Source organism: Electrona antarctica (genome assembly GCF_951216825.1).
Source record: "Electrona antarctica genome assembly, chromosome: 2".
In the NCBI taxonomy this organism is placed as follows: Eukaryota; Metazoa; Chordata; class Actinopteri; order Myctophiformes; family Myctophidae; genus Electrona; species Electrona antarctica.
The window spans coordinates 29,501,685-29,526,119 of NC_136807.1; the positions used below are offsets into that span (position 1 = coordinate 29,501,685).

Consider the following 24,435-nt stretch of genomic DNA (forward strand, 5'->3'; position numbering starts at 1 on the left):
TGGGCCCTAAGTGATATGGGATCTGAGGGGCCGGGAGGAGCGTATCAAATCCATCATTGAATTTGTATGCTATTGATCCTGAAAATGCGATGAATGGCAACTGCTTTGGCGCTTTGCACAACCCAACCCCCACACAACCAATAACCGCAGAAAGGCAGGTTAAAAGGACAAATTGAATGAAGTGGAGTCAGGGCGGCTGTGTTGAAACAAGACGAGCATGGGAGATATGAACTGTGGTTTGCTGTGCAATACTTTCTTTTGCTGTGTTTATGTGTGTGTGTGTGTGTACTGTATGTACTATACATTATGCTGAGTATTTGTGTAACACCAACCAACCAGATGGATAGGCTAGACATGAGACTACAGACATGTTCTCACGAGCATAATGTTTAGATTCCCATTAACTATCCATACTTTAAGACAAACAATTGTGTTTCAAATAAACTTGCCATACTGTAATACACTATTGTGATTCACATAAACATATACTGCAACAACACACTCAATAATTACCTGTCATCTGTCTACATAGCATGCTATCTAAATTACATTAGCCTTTGCATAAGCCTGTAAGGTCGTTGAGGCTTCGGCAAGTCCTATGACAAATGCTATGGGCTAAGGTGGAGTCTGAAGAGGTGAGTCTTCAGACTACTGTGGAATTGCAATGGGGAGTTCATTCCATATTTGGGAGCCAGAAGGGAGAAGAGTCTGGGAGAATTGGCCCCAAAAAAGTTATCCTACTCCCATCTAATCCTAAAAGGATGTTATCTACATTAATGGGTGGTGCATCTCAAGTGGAACCGGACAGAATGGCATACTTCCTGTTTATTCCTGAAAATGCATATGAAACCAGATACAACAGTAACATTACAGTAAATCGAGCCTTGATATTGACATCGGCCTGTAATAGGTTTTAGTGTGGTTTCTTTAGTCTATAGCACTCTAGCAATTAAAAAAAAATGTTTTGGCCAAAGCTGTTATGATGGGTGAATATTGGAACGAAGGAATTGTGACAAACAATATTCTCTGTATATATTCTGCATGTTACTGTACACTTTCATCACACTATTTCTGGACAGTCTGTCAAAGTGACGAAGCGTCCCCCAAAGTTTGTCTGTGTGTGATATATTTATTTCAACAACAGCTCCTCAGTACAGTGTGTAGTGCAGTGTGTATTGTACAGTATCTCTGTGTTTCTTTTGGCTCACTTTCTTTTGGGCTTGTTTGAGGAGGAGGAGTGGATGTCAAAGTACTTTATGGCCCTCAGGGAGAGATGGAGCAGTGCACTAGCCTCCAGCAGAGGTTGGCTTCACACATACAGTACACCTCCAACTTATAGCATCCATCAGGTGTTTTCACTCTGTCTGCGATCCATCCATGCTGCTGGCAAGTGATGCTGCTGGCAATGTTCAGTCAATCACCAAGCATCCAACCCACAGTACTCTGCTCTAGACTGCCCTTTACATATGGCCATGCTCCTCTCCTCATCACCATCTCCTCAATCCTTCCTCTTTGGAGTTCCGCTTTTTTCTCTCTGTCCATCTACAGTATATCTCTGTTTCTCTCTCCAACTTTTCACATGCCATTCATGCATCTCTCCATATGTCTCTCAGGAAGCCAGCCCAATTAACCTGTTTAAACACCCATCTGAAGGTCCCATCCATTCCAACGTGGCTGTGTAAAAAAAATAGAGAGCCAATCCGCGTCAGGACGAACCAGATACCCCACGCTCAGGACTGTACTGGGTCAAAAACATTTGGCCCAGACCGGGGCCAAAATACTCGAGGCACACACACTTTTATACTGAAAAACATTCCTCCATGTGAAAATAAATAAATAAATGAAAGCAAGGGAGGGCGGCCCATTCATATGCCCTGTAAGTCAAGTGGCCAGTCCAGGCCTGCCCACGCGTCGCACACTCATACACAATCTTGCTCCGACCTCCATGCCCGTCCTTCTAGGAGTGAGAGACTTGTATGTACATTCTCCTATACATAATTTACATAATGCCTATGGACGTTAAAGCTGTCTGTCCCCTCGCCTCTCTCTCCTCCTCCTTCTCACTGTAATTTTGTCACCACTCGACTTTCATCCTCTCCACAATAGTATCCCTTGTCCTTAGAGAATATACTAATAGAGACGTCACCGAGAGTAAACACTGAAGCGAAAAAGACATGGTAGCCGAAAGTAGTATTGCGGCGCGAGCGGTATTTGGGCCTATCACATGAACGCGCCGAGGCTGCCGAGCCAATACACAACAACGGACTCGCTCGCAGTGCACGCACACACGGCACTCGTTCATGTGTTTGGCCGAAATGCATCCCAGAATGCACTCTGTTCCATTCCCAGAAGAAGGGGTGAAAACCAAGCCCCCAGTGAGGCTCTCCAACCTTGAACCGGGGGCTGTCGCTCCGGTTCAGTCTCTATCCTTTTGTTACTCTATGGTGAAAATGTGTCAGTGCTGGGTGAGCAACTCAATGCAAGTGGATGGGAGGAGAAATCCGGTGTCGTCTGTATTATATATATAACTCTATGCCCTTGTCCCTGAACACGTCGCCTACTTCCTGTCAAGTTGGACCCAAGAAGGTCATCGGTACCCTTGTTCTCCTTGTCAAGTTGGAGGGAGGACTGTAGAGGAGATATAGAGAGTATTTAAGAGACATGGTGAACAGGAAAGTAAGAAAGAAAAGCAAGAGCACCTTATGCAACCTCCTCCATGTGAGTGGCTCATTCCTTATGCAACCTCATCCACCTCATGCAGTCTCATCCATGTGAGCAGCCCATTGTAACCACCCTTTTGTTTTCAATACTGATAGAGGCTATGGCTAGCCACTCCACACCACAGGCAGTCTGTGGTGTTGGTCAGATCAATGCAGAGTCTGGACCCACTGCTCTCAGCTTGTTTGCGTGCAGAACTGGCCCATTGGGCTTCACTCTGGTATTGATCCTACCATGTGAAAGTGGTGCTTTTTGCAAGGCTGTCTGTGTGTGTGAGAGTGAGTGAGTGAGTGAGTGAGTGAGTGAGTGAGTGAGTGAGTGAGTGAGTGAGTGAGTGCGTGCGTGCGTGCGTGCGTGCGTGCGTGCGTGCGTGCGTGCGTGCGTGCGTGCGTGCGTGCGTGCGTGCGTGCGTGCGTGCGTGCGTATAACAGTATAGTTAAAAGAACAAACTTTGTAATGTTGTAATAGAAATAATGTTTTTTAGGGTGAAAAAAATAAAGTTATATATCTACTGTAGTCACTTACAGTATGACCTATATCTACTGACATGTTAATAACATTCATCAGCATTATTATTACTAGAGCGGTGCCCATTGGAGCCTCTACAGCGGTGCCCGTTGGGCACTGGCCTACTTGGAACAATGCAAGTTGAAATGCATGCCCCACCCAGATATTATGTCTGTGTCCCTTTTATGCCCATATATGGAGTTCTTTGTCAGGCAAGCCCAAATATGGAGTCTATGCAGATGTCATGTGTGCGTGCGTGCGTTTTTCTACTTTAATCCACCTGTACTGTATTATACTTCCAATGCCAGGACACAGGTTCCCTCTGTAAACCATGCTACAAGAGTGTAGCATGGCGTGCTCACAGATACAGTGTAGTGAGCACTGACAGCCTCATGGTGATATAACAAGGAGCAGGACGTGCTTCGCTAGTGGAAGTCTCGCTTGAGGGCCCACAGGGTGAGGAACGGCTGCAAGGCCGTGTTGAGTTACAGCCCTCGGCCCAAGGTTGCCGTCTAGACATTCTAAACCCCCGAGAGACGAGGCTGGCTCAGTGATGGGTTGGGAGGTCAGGTTAGAGCGAACGTAAGGGGTGAGGGAGGTCTAGGTAGAACATGAGCTAAGCTTAGCAATGATTCAACTCTTCATGGACCATGTGAGAACACTGAAAAGCGAAGAAGCCTCTGACAATACCATAAAAATGAGCATTGCTGTATTTTCTCTCTTGGCTTCACCATCTGCTTTTTTCTTTTTTTTTTACTTTATTGTACTGTATATCGTATTTGGAGTACATTACATGTAACTTCTTTAAAGGATATTTTGTATCTGGGGAGTTGTTTGCAGTGTCTGGGGAGTTATATGCAGTGTTAACGTTGACAGCAAATTTATTTAGTTTCAGTCATAGTCTGTAATGTTTAGTTTTAGTTTATAGTTTTAGTTGACTAAACTAAAATTTCTTACAGTGGGCCGTGATAGCATCGTAATGCCTGATTTACATTTGCTTGTCAAAAATAGCAGATCTACAAGCTCACAATGTGCAACGTGTTTCCGGAAATTGTCAATGTTTTGTCATGGTTCATATTAACAATGGTTGCAGTGAGTTGTGGGTGTATGGTGTAGTCACAGAGGTTCATATTATATGAAATGTTTTAGGCTCATGATTCACCAGAGACCTGGTTGGCTTGATTCCAGGCTTGAAACTCTTAATATAACGATTTTCTGACATGTCTATGGAGAAATTAATGGGATTTATATCTGCAGGGCTGCGGCTGCCAACTTTTCAGAAAAGTGAGATTTGGTGGCGTGTGTAGCAAATATTAGTATTATTTTTGTATCAACCCATAAGTTAATAAAAACTAACATTGTGACCTTGACCAGACAGAGAAAGGTCCAGGGTCCACCCGGCAGCTAGCCTGCCTCAGCCAGTGTGATTTCTGGTCAAGAGGGGCGGATTCAAATTTGCCTGCGAAACCAACCGGTGGATCCTATTGGTTTCTTGATCCTATTGTGTGCGCATGTGGTATCGTGCCTGTACTTACCGTATAGACGCTTTTCAATGTTCATGGTTCTTTGTCTTCATAATATATTTGAACATCTCTCTCTCTCTCTCTCTCTCTGCAGTGAAGTTTGATGACTGCATGGGGAACAATGGAGTGGTGTTCAAGAGCAGTGATCCCAGCTTCAGTGTGCGGACGGATGGATCTATCTTTACTCAGCTAGACGCCGACAGCCTGGATGAACCTGTCCAGTTCAAGCTGACCGCCAGCAGTCCACACACACACGTGTGGGAGACCGTGGTGCAGCTGGCCCTGATTGACCCTCCGTTACCCCAACAGAATGGCAATGAGGTGGGCAAAGTTCACACATGCATGTGTACACGCCACACACATGCATACACAGCACACCTCCAAATGGCGGTTATCACCCCAGAGCCTCATATATGTGGTCTGTTTGCAACAACTAAGAATTAGTTCAGATAGAGAGAGAGAGAGAGAGCATACACATACACACATGGATCATAAGCATTTTGCTTTAATCGCTGGTTATTTTATTATTTCATGGCTCATATATGTATATGAGTCACTTCTTCCCAAACAAACATTAGCATTAGCAGCAAAAACAAACATTTATTTGTAGCTCAAATGAGAATTGGTTGAATGAACTCATGTTCTTGCTGAACAGTCAACTGAACGCCGGTTTGCAATTAACAAATGTCTGTGGGCGTCGATATTGTTCACCTCTGCAAGTTGGTGAATAAAAACACTAGCCAGACTTAAGTTGGGGAGAACATTCTGTCAAGTTCTTTGTAGTTTGATACAGACTTGTATTTAAGGTCATGTGATCACAGAGTGCAGCTCGCTGCTCTAATCCGCTGAATGATGTTTCAGACAGAACAGCAGGAGCCTCACATCTCTGAAAACGTCTGGATCAATTGTTCTCAAATCTGACTTCACGTAGCACACTGTTTTTCTTGGCTTTTCAAAGTAATCTCAGTCTGTGATTCTATTGTAGCCTAGTATACAGTAAATAATTTAGTCTGAATGACAGTAGTGATGGGGACGATGGATGGATGTATGGATGGGTCGGTGGGTCGGTGAGTGGGTGTGTGTATGGATGGGTGGATGAATGAATGGATGGATGAATGAATGGATGGATGGATGGATGGATGAATGGACGGACGGACGGACGGACGGACGGACGGACGGACGGACGGACGGACGAACGGACGGACGGACGGACGGACGGACGGACGGACGGACGGACGGACGGATGGATGGATAGGAGGAGCTTCTATTGAAAAACTGTTGATCAGAGCAGAGCAGCAAAACATAAAATGGAAATGTTGAGTCTCAAAAACTTTGCTTGGTTAATATTACTTTGGTTAAAGGGAGACTTACACATTTTAGGCATCATAATCAGTTTACCTGTGATGTAGAATATACAGTTGTAACATTTGTCCCCGTCTAGTGTGCGGTGGAAAGTCTGAGAAGATACATAGTACTGATGATGTGTCTTTCTCGCTCTAGAGAGATTCAGAAGTAAAGATCTGATGTCAACTATATTGACTGATATGTGAGTAATGTAATGTAACACCCGGGATTCAAACCAGGGATATCCCTATGGACCGGGGGAGATATCAGACTTTTTAAATCAGGCAGAGGCTCTGAGCCACTCCGCTACACTCACCCCCCTTTTGACCTCCCACGGGGAAACCCGATCCGGGTCACGGCACCAATGTGACGCCCGGGATTCAAACTCGGGTCTCCCGCGTGAAATATATTGAACTGATATGTTCTATCCTGAGAATGAGTCAAATGTTTCATTGCTTGCGGAACTCGACTTCGTCTCGTTCCTCACCGCATCCCTGTCGTGGCAATAATCACGTTAACCCACACCCTCTCGTGTAATATTGCTTAAGTATCTGGTTGTGCTATGTCACTTCATTTGCATATTAGAGTAACTAAGGGTGCCGGGCTATTTGGGGCCATTCATGTCGTTCCATTTATACGGAACGACTATATGTATACGATTATATGTCCAAAACATCTCAACCTGGCCTCTCTTGCTTTATCCAAAAATGTAGTTATTTCTGATCATGTCTCCCCCCACGTGTCAATGTGATGACGTCATCAAACAACACATTGACACAACTTTGACCTTTACTGACAACTTTTGAAACTCTTGTCACACTGTTTACAGATGTGAGTTTTCATGCCTGTATTAGTCAGCTGATGTGTCTTTAGGCTACTTCTCCAGTTTTAGTAAACTGTTGATGACTGTACCATTTTGGTTTGTCTGTGTCTCCTTGTTCCTGGCTGGTTTCAATGCTGGTGATTTGCTGACAGCATTCTGAGGGGATCTGTCCATTTCCGGGCATTTGGCAGTAGAGGTCGTCGTGGCTCGATTTGTATATACAATCAGAACAGCGGACCTTGGTCTGGGAAGATTGAGACTCCTTCCTCGAGTGGTGGTTCATCATCAAATCTGAATCTATACATGGACTGTAAAGGTGTCAGAGTTATAGGTTCTGGTGGGGAATTTATTCACTCTGTGACTCCCTATGGACAATTGATTTATCCTCTCTCTGTCTCCTCATGGACAATTTATTTATCCTCACTTTGACTCCCTAAGACCTCACCCCCAACACAACTGGTTGCTGTGCATGCCTGACTACACCGATGTGCGCAGGCTGCCGCCCCTCCATATTTGGGCAAGAATGACATCATCAAGATGACATCACCGCCATGCCACGCCGCTATTACTGTTTTTTTTAGCACCTCATATCTGGCTTTTGTGTGTGATTTATTTTTTAACTTTTTTGAGTGCTCAGATCACCCACCGCCTTTTCTTCAGCTCTTCATATTGCTTTGGGGACAGCAAAATTATAAGGAGGCTCCTAAACAAGCAGGCACTGAACTTCTGACATCTCCTGTGACTTTAAGCATGTTGATGAGCGCTGCCAGAGGGCTCTCCTCTCACTGTTTATTACAGCAGTGTGACATCAGTGTTAGTTAGCTGAAAGTTAGCCAAATGTGTGACCAATCTACAAAAGAAATGCTTACCAATAGCTTTCTTCACAAATCTGTTCATCACCTTTATGAACACAAACTTCATTTAAAACCAGTCTGTCAATAGAAGTAACTTCTACTTGACAAATGTTTTGATTTCAAATCAAATTTATTTTTATTTGTCAAATTTGTCAATTTGTCAAATTGTTTGTTGTCAATTTTCTGTCAAATGTATGTGCAGTGTCCACGGGCCAAAGGAAAGAGAGCGGAAACCCAGAACAGATGGTCAATACAAAGTAGTTAGCATGGTGAGTAAAGTTTATTAGCTTGTACACCAGCCAATTTTGGAGTGGCAGAGAAACAGAGCCCAAGAATGCGTTTGGTGGAAGGACCAAAGTGTGCTTTTCTCTCAGTTTTTCTTTCAGTGTATTGCTACTATGAAGGGATAAAGGAATATCATTTTTGACGTTCATAGAAGATAATAATGAAAATATCGACCACCAAAATCGAATGCTCCAGGCTACCCAAATAAAAGCGTCAGTGTTGTTAATCTATCCACAAATTAGACCAAACTGAGCCTTCTCCGACCATTTTTGGTTCAATTTGCACACATGAGTGCATGTTAAATGAATGCTCATGATTTGCCAGTGTTTACAAGTGTTACCTGTGACCTCAGTAGAGTATGGTAAGAGCTCAGTTTTTTTGTTTTTGTTTTTAAGAACAGGGTCAGTAGGTGGTGCTGTTACTGCAGCTGAGGTGATGTAAAATGATGGAGGATCATTATTTTTGTCAGCTCTGTGGACAGACTGAGTGTGAAGCGGAACAGGTGCTGAGGAGACAAACCAAACACACTGATAGAGGAACGGGCGTGACAACATGCATCATGCAGTTCATCAGAGAGAGAGAGAGAGAGAGAGAGAGAGAGAGAGAGAGAGAGAGAGAGAGAGAGAGAGAGAGAGAGAGAATCAGGATGCTGAAACACAATTTGATGTTTCATTATGGAAATGGCGTTTTGTGTTGCGTGCTCTGTTGAATCATAACTTCCAGATGTCTGGGTTGCCAGGTCCTGGCTGATATCAAAGCGTGAGGGGTTTTGGGAGTCTGTGACAGGGAGGGGAAGAACCGGGACTAGAGCCAGCTGGCTGATGGCACCAGAGCTGTGGGCCGCATCTATTTCACACTCACTGACTCCTGTTTAGTGTGTGTGTGTGTGTGTGTGTGTGTGTGTGTGTGTGTGTGTGTGTGTGTGTGTGTGTGTGTGTGTGTGTGTGTGTGTGTGTGTGTGGGGGGGGGGGGGGTAACTTTGATTTGTGGTAGGGGGCACACTTTGTCTTACAGATACTGTAACATACAGTATCCATATCTACAACTACAACATAACAACAATCATATAATACTTTATTTAACCTTTTCTTTATTTAGAACTGAGGCCAATTCTACCAATGCCTACTAAATCAGTAGCTCTCAAACTTTACAGATTTTAACCTCTTTGACTGCCACCCGCGATTCAGTCAAATTAATGTCTCTCGAAAAACGCAGCTAAAGATCGCCGCCAATACAGGAGTCTATGGAGCAACCATCTTGGTGAGGTAAAAATCACAGAGCTGAGTGTTGCCTAGCGACGTGGAGCGCTACTATACGCTATTCTGGATTAATAAGAACCTATAATAACTCATCCAAAATCATCCTAGGCGATCTGTGATTTTGATTAAAACTCTAATAAATCAAGACTTAAGAGTTTCACTAGCCTTGCATAGCGATACTAATATCACTGTGTGGATATTAGTCTCGTCCCTCTCAGTGTTAGATTTGTTTTCGCAATGTCCCGCCCCATATTTGAATACTGGGCCTTGGTTGGTTATAGCCTGGTTACAGACGAATCTGGTTGGCTGTCACCACTTTGGCCGTGAAGTCCTCCCACAATTGAGAGGGGCCAGACTTAATCTGCCTGAGGCAATATGCACTGCAAAGGCAGATGAAGGCTGGCTACGCAAGGCTAGTGTTTCACATTCTAATGTCTGACCCTGGAACTCGACCTCAGTAAAACTGTACAATCCTGAGTGTTAACTGAACTGAAAGTGAAAGAAATATAAACCCATAAGGAGAGTGGTTGGCTTTGATCAGAATTCCTGTATAGGACCATAGCACCATGGTTGGAGAAAAGCCCAGACCATAACCCTCCCTCAGGCAGTAGGCTACACTCTCTCTCTCTCTCTCTCTCTCTCTCTCTCTCTCTCTCTCTCTCTCTCTCACTCTCTCTCTCTCTCACTCTCTCTTTGCCCTCAGGGAACCCAATAATACCTATTCGCATGTGCAGATGAAAGTGTGTGGAGCATGATTTACTGTGACTGTGGGGTGGGGATCGTCACATCTGCTTCTGACAGCCATATTTTGCTTCCCCCCAACTCCACCCGTCCATACAAAAAACAGTCTCTCCACCTCGGTGCCCCCAACCTCGCACCACCTGTAAGAAGTGGGGCAGCAGACCCCCTGCAGACAAGCCCAAGTAGCCCCTCTATAGAAAACGCAAAGAACACAATTCATTTATCCAGACTCCGCTCAACATCTGTCTCATCATCCTGCTCCAACTGACGGAACACATTTGAATAGGGCGTTCTGTGGCCACGCCAGCGCGCACAGGCTGTTTGCGCGTTGCGCTCAGCTGAGCGTTCCAGCGAACGGTTGTTTCTCCTGAACGCGGACCATATGGATTGCTTCGTGTTCACGTTTGAGTGGACCCGTCAAATGGCAATGAAGCATGGCAACATGTGTGCTTGGTTGGCTGGTCAGCAGCGGGCACGGGGCTGGTACAGCTGCTGGGGGACCTACGAGACTCTCCGTCCCACGGAAAGAGCCATGTTCTGTTCATATCTGTGGACGATAGCTCCACTAGCGAGAGGTACTGCTGTTTTTAACAGGTCAGAGAACACAATGATGTCTCAATCTAATAACACTCACTGGGAAGCCACATGATCACACGTTAGCATGGGTCAGACATGTACCGCATTACATCGCAATTTGAATCGTGATGCAAACAGCAGAGGAGAAAGAAAATACAGGATCTTTGTAAGATAATTGATTGTTTGCCATTTGCTACTGTACGACACAGGAGGATAAGCCAAGATATTTTTAATAGAAAGAAAATACTGGATTTGTGTAAGAGAAATAATAAAAAATAAATAATATTGTGTTTAAAAAATCGTAACAAATCGTATTGTGATCCTAGTATCGAATCGTATCACGAGTTGAGTGAAATGTTACATGCCTATATAGTTAGCATGTTAACATCTTCTGCATACCTTGTATGCCTTATAACCCAAGTGATATTGCTGCATTCAAGATAAGTCTACATTTTCTCTCTCGCTGTCATTAGGTTTAAGTGAACGAGTCTCCAATGAGGTATAAACTCTTCCCTCACTGATGAGTCATTGTTGTATTGGAGCTACTGTACCTGATGTCTGAAACGTTGCATGCACAGTACACACACACACACACACACACACACACACACACACACACACACACACACACACACACACACACACACACACACACACACACACACACACACACACACACACACACACACTCTAGCACCATATGGTATATTTTCTCTGCAGGCACATTTCCTTTAAATATAGCCTTAAAAGCCTTTCTCTCTGAAGGCCATGAAGAGATTCTGCTTTTAAAGTAAGTGTCTGTGTACTGGCAGGTACAGCCCATGCGCTGAGAGGACATATAACAAACAGAGAGACAAAAGACAAGCACATTTCATTCTGCACCGTGTGGATCAAAGCAGGCAATGCACACCTCTGGACTTTGTCCTCCAACAGCCGTCCTTTTCTCCTGACTCTTTTGTTTTTCTCTTTGTTATTATTTTTGACCTTGCATGTTAAGGCCATGCATTATTACAGAGAAACATATGTTGGATAGGGCTACGGTAAAAAGGAAATATTGGATGTGGTATCAAAAACATTGACTTATTTAAATTATATGTAAATATATGGTGATTCAAGCCTTCACTCATATTCCCCTGAATCCACCAACCTGGGCTTTTCTTATACTGTAGTTTTACGCACACACAAGCATGCACACGTAAATGCACAGTTGCACACGTCACGTACAATCGTACATGCATATTGGAAGAGAGTGCAGTCCTGAATCAAACTGATAACAGTTTGGTTATCTCTTCTAGACAAAGTGCAATTGTTTTTTTTTTCTCTACACTGCAGTCTTGCATCTCCCTTTCTCTCCTCTGTGTAACACCTGCTTACAGTAATATTAATGTGCCCAGCCTAGGATTATTTACACCATGACCACTACCCTCCTCAACTTAACAAACTCCCTGCAGTGGGTACAATTTGCTGGTCTGAAGTGTGGCGATGGCCTTCAGCTGATGGAGTTATTTGAACACCTCCAAGACAAAGGAAATGGTGATGGTTTTCCACAGGTCCAAGACCCTCTTCAAACAGTCAACATTCGAGGAGTGACCATTGTGGGTGCAGACTAGAGGTCTTCATTGGTTCTGACTTTTGTTTTTAAGATGAACCTGAACCCCAATTGACGATATTCAGACCGCGGCCATCTTGCCAGCAAGGTGCTAACTAGGTGCAATTTCCCATTGACAGCACATTCACCCAAACAGAAATGTCCTATCTGATTGTATTAAACAACGTCAAACTCATCAACATTGCAGCTGTACGAAAAGCTTGAATTATCCTCTTTCTATCTGCAAAGTGTTTGCTTCATAAAAATCCACTGAAGACCCGGGTGAGCAGTATGGGTTAGTGCCCCAGCCTGTGTCCTCCGTGAGGAGGAAGCCCAAAAAACCCTCGGTGAGGCCTTTAGGAGGGCCATTATAATCCACCACTCCTGAATGAAGTGCCTGGTGCTGGGAGTCTGGTGCAACGCACAGGTCCTGGGCCTGGGGAGAGCAGGAGTGGACCTGATGAGACGTAGGAGGGGCTCGGACAGGAGTCAACCCACAGAGCCTAGTCCCTCCACGCGCCAGAATCTGGTTCTCCCAGTCCTGGGCTCCTGGCAGAGTATTTCCGGAGAAACGGATTGTGTGGCCCTGGTTTTTATAATGGGACTGATTGAGGGTAGCTACTGGGACGTAAGTCGGGACTTGATCACCCCGGCTTGGTCACCTGAGTGAGGGGTATGATGTTCGAGAGATCCGAAACCCCGAAGACCTTGGGATACATCACTGAGGATACGTCCCAGATGCATCCATGCAATGTTTTTAGTTATAGTTATGAGCTACTTCCTGTCAAGAAATTCCTTGCAGGCGATTTTTTTTCCTAAATATTGGAGTTTGGAAGCACTCGTTTTTAGTAAAGCAACGTCCTGCTGCCTCCTGCATTATGTGCAAATTCAAAACAGGTGGTACGCAGTGCTGTTGAGTGATCCAATGATGACTTCCAAACTCTGACACTTAAGAAAATAACCTGCACAGAATTTCTTGAAGGAAGTAGCTCATAACATACGGTGGATTTTTATGAAACAAAACCTTTACAGATTGAAAGAGGATAATTCAAGCTTTCTGTACAGCTGCAATGTTGGTGAGTTTGACGTTGTTTAATACAATTAGATAGGACTTTTCTGTTGTGGACTTTTCTGTTCTGTTCTGTCTGGATGAATGAGCTGTCGATGGGAAGTTGCACCTAGTTAGCACCTTGCTGGCAAGATGGCCACGGTCTGAATATCGCCAATTGAACCGGTGAAACTTGTTTGGGAAGACAGGTGCCTTCTACAGAAAGGGGCAGAGCCGGTTCTTTTTCTTTCGAGTAGGTCCTTTGACATGTGCAGTAAAATGCTGCACATAGGCAGGGCAAGTGTCCTCTTCTATGTCTGCTGGTGAGGCAGTATGACTGACATGGATGATAAGCAGCTGGACAAGCTGGTGAAGAAGGCTGGCTCAGCGCTTAACAGGAGGCTGGACTCACTGGGGACTGTTGTGGAGAGACTTACATGGAATAAGCTTCAGGCCATTTTGGACAATGTCAGTCATCCTCTTCACAACATCCTGGCATAGCCAGAGTATCAGCTGCAGTTGATGCTGCACTGCAGGATTGAATGCTCCAGGAGAACTTAGTAAAATGTATATAGAGGAACGTATATTTCTATATCTGTGGATAGAGAGATGCTGTGGGGCAAATTCAGCAGTTAGAAGCACAGGGCAGATACAGAAAAATAAAGTGAGCTCCTCTGAGCGTAGTGCTCCGCCAGGCCGGGTTGGCTTTGGAATCATAGCCATTTGGTAATATATGAAATGATACCTCTTGATCACATGACTCCAGAGATAATGTGCCGATTTGTATGAGTTCTGGGCAAAATCTGAGTGCATGCAAAAAGTGTGAAGAAAAAGTGAAGAAAACACAAAATGGCTACAAATGGATGGGATCTGTGTTGGGAGTTGCATTACGATCCAAGGAATCAAGTGGACGATTTTGATAGTTTGACCTATACGGTTCAAGAGTTATAGGCCAAAATGTGAAGCAACCTCTTACAGCACCACCATGAGGCCTTGATGATCCCCCCCTCCAACACACGCACGCACGCACGCACGCACGCATGCATTCACACACACACACACACACACACACACACACACACACACACACACACACACACACAGAGCCACCGTCAGCTGGGTGAAACTGAATTCCCACTAGTACAGGACTGATAAATACTGATATAATAAAATCTAAATAAATGTCTCATTAATGCTGAGAGGTGATTTGGTGGAACATGTTGGGGGAAGTGTGTGTTGGACATAAAGCTCAGTGCTGCAGTCTCCATTCAGCGAACACATCCCAGCACTTGATGAATAGCTGTTATGGAGACAAGCTGTCAGGACCTGCCAACCGGGAGGGGAGAGCGATGGAAACAATAACACTGTAGAAGTGGAGCGAGAGTGTGTTGCAGATGCAGTATGGAGCATGCAGGGCTACGACTGATGTACAGCCAGAGCTATGTACTGTAGTCGCATCATGCTTTGGTAACCCTGAGATATGTTGGTGAACTTAGTCTCTGAGGAGTATCGTCACAGCATGTCAATTCAGATGTAACCTTTGGATCAGTTAGATATCCAGCACACATCCTCCACAGCCCGTGGGACACCCAGCAGATGGTTACAGAGCAGCCTTGAGACTTGAGGCCTACAATGTAACCTTGATATAAATATGTCAATCTATAAGTCATGTACATGAAGAGAGCTAGCGTGTCTGCATCTCATTTTTCATTTTTATATTCAGTGGTTCAGATTTCTGTAGATGATGTTATTGTTTCCTTCTTTCTTTTTCCTGCATCATATTCACATCATAGGGAACTCACTTAACACAGGCTGATTTGGAATCAGGATGTATTATATGATTATGATGCTATGACGGGACCTCGTAATGAATTAATGATTCTGATTGATTATTGTAACACTGATAGACAACCTCTGTGGGTTCACACGAGGACATTTAAAGGGACTGAGCATCTTTCACAGAGACAGGTTTGTGGTTGTCATGTCTCTATCTGCCCGAAGGCTGTGTGTGTGTGTGTGTGTGTGTGTGTGTGTGTGTGTGTGTGTGTGTGTGTGTGTGTGTGTGTGTGTGTGTGTGTGTGTGTGTGTGTGTGTGTGTGTGTGTGTGTGTGTGTGTGTGTGTGTGTGTGTGCGTGCATGTGCGTGTGTGCGTGCGTGGGTTGTTCAGCCGGATCAGTCTGGTGAATGGAACTATAAATTGCAGCTCAGTCATATCCACTTTTAACAGGCTTTTTACAGCCAGCTGTGAAATGACAAGGTCTCTGTGACTTTTCCGACCCCTTTTCATATTTATGTGTGCATATACTGTATTTATTTGCTGTATGTCATCACCCCTCTTTGGAGGAGAGTGTGTGCACATCCAAAACCAAAGAGCCAGATGCTGGATAAAAATATATACCCAGGGAGAAAAAAATATATATATGCACATTGGAATAAAATCTCCCTTAATTATACCTTTCTGCCCCCAGTGTTCTGTCTCTCTGCTATTCTATTTATATAATGCAAACTCATTTGCTTCTGTGCTGTTTTGCAGGTCACTGAAGAAGAGGGCAAAGTTGCTGAGAGGAAAGACAAGAAAGAGACTTTTGGATCCCCTCCTACGGTCATCCTGTTCCCGAGGCCTGTCCTGAGCGGCTCCAAGGGCCTGCGCAGGCAGAAGAGGGACTGGGTGATTCCACCAGTCAACGTGCCGGAAAACTCTCGAGGACCGTTCCCGCAGATGCTCGTCAGCGTAAGTGACAGAATGCACTGGCTGCCTCACTGACACATGCTTCATTTACAGCTCTGCATGGGTTTGTTGAGCGCACAAGCATTGGATGCAGGTTGCCATTGGTCATTAGGACAAACCGTGCGAGTAATTATATTATGTTCTGATGTGATTAACTGCAGACGTCTTCCAGAATTAGAACGGTATTGATTGGACAAGAAGCTTCTGCATTCTTAGAGAGAGAGAGAGAGAGAGAGAGAGAGAGAGAGCTGTCGGCTAAGCAGCCCTTGTGAGTCTAATCTCTCCCACGGACGGTGTTGGATCCACTGGTTTCATGCAGTAAAATGACAGATTATTTCTGCTCCTTTATGCATGCAATTGTTCCCTTGTCGGACCAAATAGAATGTGAACCCAAAGTTCAATGATATGTTTATGGCTCTTTTATTTATTTTTTCAAGCAATGCAATTTGTCACACAATCTTTACTTGGTAAAAGGCAGCGCTCTGATAAGAGGAATGACATTCTGCTGTTCTTTGGCCAGAATCAAACCAGAGACTTCATCCCCTTCGAGGTCTTGTAAGGTCTCACTGGTTAAAAGGCTTCATAAATCACAGATCTGTACAGCCCTGTTTTCACCATGACCATGTGAAGAATGGGCTTATGACACTTTCTAGGATTGCATACCCCTCAATTTTGTACTGTGCTCAGTCTGCTCACACACCACCCTCATTTCTATAGTGCGTGTGCGTGCGTGCGAGCGTGCGTGCGAGCGTGCGTGCGTGTGTGCGTGCGTGCGTGCGTGCGTGCGTGCGTGCGTGCGTGCGTCTGTACTTCCATAATCCAGCTGTTCTCATGTAGTATTGCACTGGATGCAGTGTATGGTGGAAACACGTGTGACTACTATTGAAACAAATGACACCTCCGCAACAACAATATTTGATGCATCAAATATAAATATAAAAAAGGGAAGGGGGGTAGAAGTTCACATTGTAAAAATCTGCCTGAAAAGAAATAACATGCATGAATATGAATGAACGTTTGTGGGAATGCCTGGTTGCAGTGCTGACGCTCTGCATTGCTTAAAATGCAGAGATTCTGTCACAACAGAAAGCTCAGTTTGTTTCACAGAACCTTGAAATTCTAGCTCACGGTGTGTGCGATAATTCATCAAAGAACATCACTCTGAGAGACTGATGGTTCATTCCATGCTCCCTCCTTCCTCACGCGTCTCTTTATCTGTAGGATCTAGCCTTCACATTTTTCTCCATATTTACATAAGTCAGATTTTATTTTATATTATTATTATTTATTTTTTTCACTTAGGGGGTTTTCAACAGTGTAAAAGAAGCACTTTCGTTCCAATCCTTGGCTGAAATGCCTGGGGAGGTGCTAGTCAACTTTTCTGTTTAATATGTTTCTTTTTCTTTGTGTAACAACAGTGAAACAAGTTAAACAACATTGAACAAAAGAGTTGAAAGTGGAAAGTTTTTAACTCTTGATTTGGGCTAAAAGTTGCCTTCTTAACACACAGCGTGCTAGCCATTTCTGGCATAGGGGAACCTCTGATGCTAATGCTGATAGCATTGGAGGACCAACCTTTTCCAAGGCCAACAGCAAATGTTCTCTTAGAAGCACACCGCATACCTCACAAGAAAGCTTAATTTGTCCATTCCAATTATTGTCTCCACCAGGCCGAAGGCATGGGGAGAGAGTATGTTTTGCACTCCGTCCGTGTGTGTGTCCGTGTGTGTGTGTGTCCGTCCTTCCTTCCGTCCGTCTGTGTACAGCTAATCTCCGGCACCGTTAACCCGGTCGATGCCAAACTTTGCACACACACTCCCTGGATGCCAACGATGAACCTCTGCCCCACATTTTCCAGAACGGCCTGTTATAGCGCCACCATGAGGCAGCTTTTCACATGTTTTACCTAAAACTGCACCGATCTGCGTGAAACGTTGCATGCACACTCCCTAGAGGCCAAGGACAAACCTTTGACCTGCATTTTCCGCATCTGCCTTTTATAGCGCCACCAGGAGGCCGACTTTTGTAAAACACATTTTTGGATATTACTCCTCCAGATTCTGTCCAAAAATCTCACAAATCGTTACACAGTATCTCTATGGTCATGTGCTCAAGTCGGATCTGTCCGATATTTCATATTCCATCCTAATTGGCTATAATTGGCTTTCACAGTTTGCAAGATTGCCCCGTTTTGAACAAAAGCCTCAAATCATGAACGCAGCATGCAATTTACGTGAAATCTTTCACACATTTTCTTACTAGGCTGAGGAACCCTTTTCACATTGGCCTGTTATAGCGCCACCAACAGGTTCATTTTTGCAAAACACATTTTTGGAACAAAATGCCTCAAATCATCCAATTGCCATTAAAGGCGTATGAAGAAATGGCACCCTTTTCACATTGGCCTATTATAGTGCCACCAGGCACTCTGCATTTCCTCAACAAAATGAAGAAAATTGTTGCAAAAAACTAACAAACAAAAAAACATGTTTATATTACTTTATATTACCAAACATCTCACACAGTCCTATCCTCCTGGTGGAGACCTGTGCCCAGAAGGGCACTTTTTCTAGTTTTATTTATTTTTACCATCTTCCATTCTGGAGATATTGACCTTAATGTAACACCTGCTTTTGTAGTAACGTGCTGTTCTTGAACAGAAAGCTTAGTTAGGGACCGTTTTATGTCAGACATTGACAGGCAAATGAACACACAGTACATACTATACACCATTGAATGAGCTACAGAATGAGCATAGGGACTGAGGGAACATATTGGGGCTACATTAGTACTGTTAGTTTATTTTCGTCATCATCATCATCGGGCAGATGGGCAGATGCGTCCATGGGAGCCGCCATGTTCCGACCGACACTACACACAAAGACCCCCTCCCCTCCCCTGGAGGCAAGCCGATCGGATGTTATGCAGTGTGATTCTGTTGACTGGAGTTGTATGTACGCTCGTACAGAGCATGGGCGCCGCCATTACTGTTACGGAGACTATTCTACACAAAGTGCCCCTCCCGTCCTGTTTTCAGGAGGGGAGGGGGAGGGGGAGTGGCATTAAAAAAAAAAAAAAGTATCACGTGACCGGAGTGTTGTGGTATGAATCGGGGCTGCTTGATCTATTGTCCGGGTGGGTAGAAAGGCGATTGAAAGTAATCAATAAAAAAATGCGCTAAACGTAAATCTCTGTGTCCCACATCGGACCGTTGGGATTCGAACCACGTAGAAAACCATGTCCCACATTCGGGGTGTTAACACAAGTGCCCAAGACGTCTCCAGACGTCTTTAGAATTATCGCATGGTGTGCCCAAGACGTCTGTACATGTCTTAGAAAAAACAAATATATATATATATATATATACTGTCTATATTCACTGTCTCATCCTAGTTTTCCACAGGCTGGCCCAAACCAGACAGACATGCTATAGTGTTATGCAATTTGACTGCTAATCACGACATTCCCGAAATTTTTCACACATTGCATTGTGGATCTTGTTGAAGGTCATGTGTTTTTCTAATTTTGAATTCTGTTTCCTAATTTCAGTGGAGGACAAAGCATTGTTACTTGTTTGTTTGTTTGAATATTATTTAAAAAAAAGTACACTTCAGACTCAAACATGCTCTCACCACCGTAAAGTTTCTAACAACATGGCTTGATTATTCATCATCATTTACACTGGACTCTTAATGTCAACGTATACATGTACATTATAATGTCATTGCTAACTGACAGAGGCAGACTAGGATACTACCATTATCCCGGCACTGATTAATACACAGCCTCCTGCCACTCAAATCGTTGGTGAGCGTGTGTTCTAAGGTTTGTTGGAAATGTCTCCACTGTCTGCGCTTTGCTTCATTGATTGTTGTTTATTACATAATTATTCTACTATTATTTCAGATTTTTTTTAATAGTTGTTCTTGTGACATGTGGTGAACGTAAATTTATTAAAGTCTGAATCCAGCCTTGACCCTATGAAGTATGTTGAAGAACCATGCACGCGCTTGCTCGCTCTCTCTCTCTCTCTCTCTCTCTCTCTCTCTCTCTCTCTCTCTCTCTCCTCTCTCTCTCTCTCCTCTATCCCTTTAAATTCCCTTTGACAATGATTGTCCCTTTGACAATCATAGTGTAAACACAAACATTGCGTAACACAAACATTGATATGTTGTACATTTAGGAGGCTTTCAACTCTCAACTGTCAGTAAAAAGTCGGTGATGATGATGTACGATGATAAGAGCGGCAAAAAGTATTGCCAGTAGTATAGCCTCTGTATGTAGCTTCCCGTAGTTGTGATGTGCTATATATTTACTGTGCAGTATAAGGCCTGGTGTTGGACTGCCTACACTCCAGACTGTAGAACGAGTGCATGTAGTGATACTGGCCTCAACAGCAGATTGGGATGAGTGGAGCAGCACTCCTGGAGACCAAAAGCTGATGGAAGGCGGAACAGGAATGAGAGCCAGTTCCGGAGAGAAGCGAGGGTGAACATCCAAAAGATGGAAAAGGAAAGTACAGAGAGTAATTCTTCAGAACAAAACAGGTGCTCTGTCTAGTCTAGTTGATTCACAGCAGAAGAGAAGCATCCATTTATTTTTGCTCTGGTAAATACAGACCTATATTCACATTCGTAGCATTTTCCATATCCATTTCAGGGCCCTGTTGTGCTGTGAGGTTCAACCCCATACAGCAGTACTGACTATCTGATTCTCTCACTCTGGGCCTTCAGGTCCTGTTCCGTTGAAGCAGTACAGGGCTCCAGGCACAGAGATATTTGAAGTCCTCGACTGCCTCGAGGACTGTCCCGTCCGCAGTGGCATGTTAACTGTCCTGCACTCCATGTCTACTGCCAGTTGTAGTTCCCTTCCTTTCTCTGCTGTACCTGAGACTAGGGTGTTGTCATCTGCGTAGTCGAGGTCAGTAATCATGATGGGGTGTACTCGCCATGACTTCCTCTGATTGAACCCCAGCGCTTCCTCTCTGCCTTTGATTGCCATTTGCAGGGCATGGTCCATCGCTATGATGAACAGGAAGGGGGCCAGAATGTCATAGCCTGGTTAATAAACCAGACCGAATCAGCCGTTGGCAAAAAAAAGTTGCCTACCAGCGGATTACGGTCTGGCGAGGCTCAGTAGCACGCCTCTTTCCTACAGCAGAGAACAGGTCGGACCAATCGGGACACGGTATGCAATATGGGCGGGCTTTGGTACAGTGACGTTCAATGCTTGAGACCTTTGACTGACAGTAGCTCTGACCAATTGCGTCAAAGAGAAAATGTTCCCCGGGAAATGAAATCCAAGTGGAGCCAGCCCAGACTGATATACCGCGACAGTGTTGTGTGATATTAGTCTGGCTTATTAGCCAGGCTAAGAATGTCACCCTGTAGGACACCCACTAGGATCTCAAAGTCTTTGGTGTCACCGACGCCGTTATGGGTTTGAACCTTGGCTCGAGTCTGGCTGTAGCTTGTCTCTATCATCTGAACCACCTTCTCAGGAACTGTTTACAGGGAGTAGAGATAGGGTTCAGCACACAGCCCCGAGGGGAACCTATGTTGAGAGTCAGTGCTTTGGAAGTAGTGCTTCACCGCTCAACGACAGCCCAACAAGAAGTCCAGTATCCGGGTGCTTGGTGTCGAGCTTGTCAGGAACTATTGCATTGAATATTGAGTAGATCTATTTTGACTATATGCAAATGTCCAGGGGTCCCACTCCTGTAACAAGGAGTACGCTAATCTTCCAATAACGTATGATCCCTGTATCTCTCAATAAATACAGTGCATTTTATTGACAGTAATAGCCCGACAGTAATAGTCCTTTCCTTCACGTATTGTTTTATGTATTAATGAACTGCTCATGACGGAAAGTTCCGCCAGAATCCAACCGGCAACCGCTATTGGCGGAATGTTCCATCAGATAAGCTTTATTATTGATATCAAACCGGATTGCTGATTTCTTTTTTTTCTTTTTTCTTTTTGGCTTGGCCTTTCCTTCTTCAGCGATCCTAGGCCGGTTTCGCGCATCCGCAGTGCCGTTCACTTCTTGTATACAGCTGGTGTGTGTGTGTGTGTGTGTGTGTGTGTGTGTGTGTGTGTGTGTGTGTGTGTGTGTGTGTTTACCTTATGCATGCTACAGCACCTGTGCTCCACTTTTTTAACAGAATCCCTCTGGAGTTCAAAAAAGCAGTTTCCAAACAGAGTGGTAAAACCTCCCCCACCGGCACTTCCCGAGGTGTCTGTTCTCTCTGTGCGTACGCTTACCAGTGATTAATGACTGCTCCGCTCCGCTGACAAACACAACTACAACAACAACAACACAGGGACATGAGAGACACAGAGAAAGTCCAAAAGAACAGAGAGCAACCAACTGTGCACGCCAGCTGAGTTGGAGACTATTGCATTTGAAGAATTTGATTGGGACAAAGAAAGGCCTATAAATACAGTAGAAGGGGGGAGGTAAAGATGGAGTGTTAGAGGAAGGGCAGTATTAGTGTCTGGTACAGTAGACTTTCTAGAGAAGTGGTTTTCATGGCCTCGTCTCCTGAGTGGAATGAAGCCTTCTGGCATCTGCCAGCGTCAACTCTGCCAACAGCAGCATAGCATCGCTCTGGTCTGCCCCCTTCACACTACAACATGCACACGCAAGCAGGTACTGTACTGCAGTAGATGCACACATAGTCAGACACATTGAATGTATCTCACGTAGCGACAATATACATATGTTAACGTACAGTATATCTCTTCTGTCTGGAAGAAACCATCTAACTCCAAAATGTTCATTTTTTCAGGAAGTGAAAAATCATCCAGCTCAAGTGGAGTTAGGATGTTTTTGCCAAAGCACTTTTTAATTCTTTCCATTGGTTCAGTGTTTTTTTAATCAACACACAGACGTAAAGGATGTTCAATAGCATTGATTTAAAAAAAGATAAAAAAAAAAAATGGAGTTACCTGTAGGTGGTTTCTTCCGGACAGCAACGAATACAGGTTATTGCGGTAGATGTTGCATGCACACAGAACCACTTATAAATGTACATGTGCTCTCACAACCATGCATGTATGTACTGTATGAGCTATGCAAGTCTGTACTGCACCTGTGCTGTGAATGCAGATGAGTATTACATATATGCAAGTCCTGCCTGCACCTGTGCAGGTAGATGCGTATTATATGCAAGTACATACTGCACCTGTGCATGCAGATGAGTATGCAGGTAATAGTATGTACGCTTACTCATACATCTAATGATTTTCATGCAGTTACACATGTTTGTATGCCTTGACTATGCATAAACACACGCACGCACGCACGCACGCACGCACGCACGCACGCCCACGCACGCACCCAAGCACGCACACATGAAAGCACACACACACACACACACACACACACACACACAAAAACACACCACACACACACAGAAATAGCGTCTGCTACACAGGGAATAAACAGAGCCTGCAGTGCGTGTGCCGCACCATTGCCTTTGTTTATGTATTGTTTGGGGATTTTGTTTGTTTGCCTTTTCTGTTTTATCCGTGAACAAAGAGAGGACTGAGCTTAGCCAAGTACGGGCCTCCATCTTGTTTTTTGAATAGAGAGGGAGAAGCCCACGAGGGGGAAAAAAAGTGTGGAGATATTTTAAGAATTCTGACTGAATACACAAGTTGATATTTATTGTTCTTCTCTCCGGTGTGATCCCATGGTCTTTAGTTTGTATATGATTAATTTGGACCCTTCATGAGAACCAGAACATTTAGATGCATGTGCCCTGCAAGATTTGTTTATTGTTATATGTTATATCCATGTACACAAGCGTAGAATCCTTTGGTTTTGGTTCCTCAACGAGGTAGAGCAGGTCGTCCAATGATCCATGGGTCGGCGGTTCGAATCCCGGCTCCTCCTGTCTACATGTCGAAGTGTCCTTGGGCAAGACACTGAACCCCAAATTGCTCCCGGTGTGCTGGTTGGTACCTTGCATGGCTTCCGCCACAATCGGTGGCGCCTTGGATAAAGGCACTATATAAATGCACCATTTACCATTTAGCAATAATAACAATAACAAAGACATAATTATAAGAATAGCTATTAAGACAGTAAAGACAAATATTGAAGTATGAATAAAGTTATTAAAGTTACTGTTGGCTCATTGAAGGTGCTGCGTACATGAGTACTACTTCTTCCCTACTTCTGAAATGATCACTGTGTGTTAGGATGGCATATGGATGAGGAGTGCTGTACATTGTACCTCATGCTATAGTGATGTGTGGGTCAGGGTTTTTACCAGCTGCTGTGTAAGCACAGCTGTTCAATGTTCTCTTTGCGGAGCTTTCACGCCCACTTGCTGTATAGTTGAGACCTATGTTTCTCATTGGCTGTACTTACAACCTATCGTCCTGATTGGCTGCCTCGTCTCTAGGCAACCACACACTTTTTGTCTCTAGCCG

The 24,435-nt window shown here is 44.3% G+C and overlaps 1 protein-coding gene across 1 annotated transcript in view; it reads left to right on the forward strand.

Annotated features, from left to right (window-relative positions):
* Nucleotides 1-24,435, forward strand: part of LOC306932800 (cadherin-4-like) — a gene marked incomplete at its 5' end in the record, with an annotated part of 241,182 nt that overhangs the window by 147,544 nt on the left and 69,203 nt on the right. The window contains 2 exons of the mRNA XM_079514730.1: nucleotides 4,843-5,069; nucleotides 15,800-15,997. Of these exons, the coding sequence (XP_079370856.1) occupies nucleotides 4,843-5,069; nucleotides 15,800-15,997 (425 nt within the window). The remainder of the gene's footprint in view (nucleotides 1-4,842; nucleotides 5,070-15,799; nucleotides 15,998-24,435) is intronic.